Raw genomic sequence first — 5,029 nt, forward strand, 5'->3', positions numbered from 1 at the left:
GGTTCTGGAAATATTTTTAAGGTAAAGGTAGCATATTTACGTGCAAACTGGATAAAGTATGAGAGAGGGGCTTAGAATGATGCCAAGTTCCAGAATGTTAACTGCACAACTAACCTTAGAAACCAAGATCAGAACAGGAAGACACAGAATGTATTAGTTATTTGTCACTTTAAGAGATCATTGGACAGAGACAACTTAAGGACAGAAGAATTTATTTTGGCTCCTAGTTTTAAGGGATGCAGCCTGTCATGATGGGGAAGGCATAGTGACAGGTGTGGCTCTCAGCTGTGGCAACCAGGAGGGTGAGACAGGAAGCAGTGGACTAGGAAGCAGAGACCAGGGATGCTGACCTTCATCATGCTTTCTGCTTTTATTCGGCCTGGGCTCCAAACCATAGGATGGTGCCACTCATGCTTAGGATGGGTTTTCCCTGCTGTTAAGCTTCTCTGGAAATGCCCTCACAGACACACCCAAAAGTGTGTTGCCTAGGTGATTATGAATCAAACTGATAACAGATGTTAGGTGTTATAGAGGGCTAAGAGTATGCATTTCCAAAAGTGATGGATAGACTATCTAGAGGTGGATACTTGAAAATTATATTAGCAGGTGTATAAGAGATGCAGCAGAGCATGTAAAAAGTTTAAGAATAGATAATTTTAAAAATGATTCAATAAATGGGGCATGGTAAAGCACACTTTGTAATTCCAGTGCTTGGAAAGCTGAGGCAACAGGATCATAAATTTGAGACTAGCCAGATTACTTAGCAAGAACCTGACTAAAAATAAAGAGTGAGAGAGAGAGAGAGAAAGAGAAAGGTAAACCAGAAAAGGAAGGAAGGAGGGAGGGAGGGAGGGAGGGAGGGAGGACCAATAAACAACCCAGACAATTTTTAACCCCAGGAAAAACAGCAAGTATGCAAGAAAAGGCATACACATATAGATTTGTTTCAGCTTTGTAGGGAACTATATTTTTATGGTATAAATAATGTAACAGGCTAATTAGCAAAAAGTCCATATAATTCATTGGGAAGGATAAGTAAGGGAAGGAGAAAATTTACAAAGAACAAAGTGCATCCTTATTTGCCATAGCAGAAAGTCAACAGGTGAATATAAAATTGCCAGATCAAGAAATAAGATTATAAACATATTATTTACACATAGAGGTGAATACAGAGAAACTCTTAAGAATCATTAAAGATGAAATCTTTTAGGATAGGACTCTCAAATATTAGCACAAATAAGAACACAGTCCGCTGGATCCTATTCTCAGAAACTCTGCTTCAGTAAGTTAGGGTGGAACCCAGGATTGCACATTAATGAAAAGCCCACTGGTAAAGCCAGTGCTACTGGCTTTAGGGCCAAACTGAGAACAACTATGGTAAGAAGGAGAACTGAAGTTAGGAGCAATGGAGGTGATGACACCTGTTTTTCATTATAATTATTTTAACACAGTGGTTCTCAAAGGTGGCTGTTCATTAGACTCACCTGGGAAGTTTTGAAAAGTAGTGATTTCTCAGATTCCCATCTCCAGACATTGTGATGTAATTGATCCGATGGGCAGCCTGGTGTGAGTAGTTTCGAGCCTTCCAAGTGATTTTAATGTGTGGCTAAAATAGAAAACCACTTCTTTAGTGTGATTTTATTTTTAACTACATGCATAAAACATTTAAGTTTTTTGTGAAGTTGGGGGGTATATGTATGTTCATGTGTGTGCCTGTCTTGATGCTCTCTGTGAGGAGAGCATTGAGAGTTCTGCTCTGTACATGCTCTGCCTTATTCCTTTGAGACAGAGTCTCTCACTGAACCTGGAGCTAGACTGGCAGCCAGCAAGCCATAGCAATACTCCTGTCTCCACTCCACACAGTGCTGAGGTTACAGGCACTGGGCAGCCATGCCCAGCTGTTTTTCACAAGGGTACTAGGGATTCAAACTTAGGTCTTCATGCTTTCCCAGCAAGTGTTCTTACCCACTGAGCAACCTTTCCAACTTAAAAACATTTTACTTTTAGCATAACAGTAATTACAGTCAGCATGTGAGTAGAAAAAAAAAAATGTAAGCCTTAGAGTTGGAAAGCCAAAATCGTGTCTAATATGATCCTGCTCCACCAGCCAATTCTGCATCCTTGGGAAAGTCAGCAAATCTGGATTTTTGTTTCCTCCTTTGTAAAATTAAGCTATTGTACAATTTATTCTCGAAGTTCTTTCCAATGTCACATTTTTGTGGTAACAGATATAGTATGTGCTGTAAAAGTTTAGAACAAAAATATTCCGTATGATATTGAGAATGATTCTTATACTATTTAAGGAACTATATAAATATTTGTATTTTTTCACTAATTTTTACATTCACATACTTTATCTCCATTGCTCATTTACTATAGTCAATTTAATAATTCACCCTACAAAATAAATATGAAAACACTTTACATGAATTGATACTTCATGGTGGAGCACTGTATCATGTATCATTCTCCAAAACATCATTGGCTAAATTGCACCTGTGCAGAAAATAAAACAACCTTAGGTTGCTATTTTCCCAGTAGCAATGATGAGAGGTTCTTACACCTTCTTCTGACCCCATCCCTTTCTTCAAGGAGCAATCTTTTGCAGCATGTGTGCCTCACCTAATTTACAGTATATGATATGTTCAGGCAAACTGAAGTACTTGATTAGAATGATGGCTAAGTCTCCTGGTGATCTTACTGCTGAAAACTTTTACCTTCATTACCTTGGGGTCTTAGAATAATTGGGCTGTTGGTTCTGAATTGTGCGTACTAACGAGGAGACATCTGACATAAAGGATTGGAACAATCCAAGGCATTTTGTATTGACTTTAGAATTATACATATGTAACGTCCATATAATATGTAAAGTACAATTTTTCTTCAAAATTATGTTTTCTTTAGCATAGCTAGTTTTCATTTCTTAAGTCAACAGATATAACTACAGCTCAGGAAGAGAAACTAATCTGAAACAATATCAGCCACTTATGGTTATTATTGTTATTAAGAGTAAACTGTTTAAGAGGCTGGACATGGTGGTGCATGCCTGTATTTCCACCATACACTCAGGAGATGAGGCAGCTGGATCTCTGTGAGTTCAAATCCAGCCTGGTCTACATGGTGAGTACCAGGCCAGATGGAGCTACAGGGAGACCCTATCTCAAAAATACTGAAAAAAAAAAGAGTAAATTATTTAAACTTGTTGTGGGTATGGTGGCCAACACCTAGCACTTGGAAAGGAGGCAGAAAGATCAGCAGTTTAAGGTCAGCCTGGTTACATAATGAGTTCCAGGGATATAGGAGACACTTTAAAAATAAGCTATGTATAAAAAGTAAGCCATTCACAGTATTTCTCCATGACTTTGGCTTACTGCCTTTGAAGACATTTATTTCCCCAGATCAAATCAGAAGCTGTCGGTCACCCAGTGCTGAAACAAAGGGCAAATTCCAAATTGAAATGAGGTCAGAGCCATGTGCCACCTTAAAGTGGTGAAAAGTACTGAGAATTCACCATCTGCTTACAGATCTCTAGCAGTGGCCCCCACCTTCTGCAGGGGATAAATAGAAAAAAAGCTTAGGAGCTATTTGCTATTTATTCATAGGCAGATGTGGCCATGCTTTACCCCTTCACTCCAATGTGTCCATGTTTTGAACTCATACCTTTAGAATGAGACTAATGTAATCATTTGTGCTAATTAAAAAGTTGTACCAGTGAACCTGGATGTGGCAGCATGGGTCCTGGGTGAGGGCTGTAGCTGAAGAGCCCATAGGACAGCATGGGTGGAGGGGAGCTGTGAAGACAGGCCTTGGGCTTCTCTGGGTGGTGGTCCGAGGGCCTGGCAGGCCAGAGTCTCCAGTCCACACCAGGGATCTGACCCATGTGCTCTCTGAACTCACAGCACAGGGCGTCCTGCCCTCTTCATGAGGCTGCAGCAGGCACAGGTGTCCCGGAAGGCATTCATATTCATTCAGACAGACTACAGCCCTGGCACAAGCTGCCAGTCCCTGACAAAGTTCCCATGGAGCTAGAGAACAGGACTCACAGGCAGTAGTTTGAAGAAACAGTTTGAATGCTAAGTGACCTTTATGCACAAGCAGAGACACTTGGAGCCCAGTCATGTGAAGGCTGTTTGTCTTGTTTAACAGTATATACCATCTTCTTACACACTGAAATTCATTGTGAGACAGTTCTGAAGAAAGTCTCCAAATATATTCAAGAACAGAATGAAAACACATATGTTCCCCAAGACATCTTCCTGACAGAGCCCATTGAAAGATGACTTTGAGTTCCTGAATGACCATCTAGAAGACAGGTGGAAGCAGTGGAGATAAAGCATATTGAATTAAAGATCTCACCTGCCGCGGGACTCGGCTCTATCAGCTGGTACACCCAAGGCAGTGTCCCAACCTCCCTCAGAGCATCACCCCTCATATCTGCTGCTGGAGCTAGGGTCCATTTACTCCAAGGACTAACTTTCTAAAATTCTACATGGACAATGACCCCCACCCCAGACACTCCTTTAATTATTTCCCCAAACTAGCAAAAGGCTTTTCTCCAGCTGAGAAGTATGTTATGTTGTGGGTTTGCTAATGCATCGTCCAGATTTTAAAGAACTGCCAGTCTTGCCATTATTTAGCTCTTAAGATTTATCTCTGCTGTTCAGCTTCTCAAACTGAAGCTCACTAAAAAAACATTAATTTATACTGTTACTTGTTTTATTATTGCAGTTATCCCTTATTAAAGCAGCATTTAATGTAATTCCAGTTATTTTCTTTGGAGACTTTTTATGTTAGTGTGCACCACCTCGAAGTGTTGGGAAGATGCAGTGTGTGCTGCTTGTTCATTACACAAATAAGTAAGCACAGTAAGTGGGTGCTCAGGCTTCAAAGACATGTCTCTGTTCTGTTTGAATGTGTAATAAGCAAGTGTCACAATTATTTTAACTATAGTTTTGTTATAAACTAAAAAATGTATTTTAGGAGAATTTTGATAGGAATAATACTGTTTTTTTTTTTTTTTTTTAACAAG

General features: G+C 39.8%; 1 protein-coding gene across 1 annotated transcript in view; it reads right to left on the reverse strand.

Annotated features, from left to right (window-relative positions):
- The window catches only part of LOC103731666, a 151,636-nt gene that overhangs the window by 95,237 nt on the left and 51,370 nt on the right, over positions 1–5,029 (reverse strand). Inside the window, exon 3 of the mRNA XM_029562035.1 lies at positions 1,485–1,606. Coding sequence (XP_029417895.1) covers positions 1,485–1,606 — 122 coding nt within the window. The remainder of the gene's footprint in view (positions 1–1,484; positions 1,607–5,029) is intronic.

This window comes from Nannospalax galili, unplaced genomic scaffold (genome assembly GCF_000622305.1).
Source record: "Nannospalax galili isolate Female #2095 unplaced genomic scaffold, S.galili_v1.0 scaffold74, whole genome shotgun sequence".
Taxonomy (NCBI): domain Eukaryota; kingdom Metazoa; phylum Chordata; class Mammalia; order Rodentia; family Spalacidae; genus Nannospalax; species Nannospalax galili.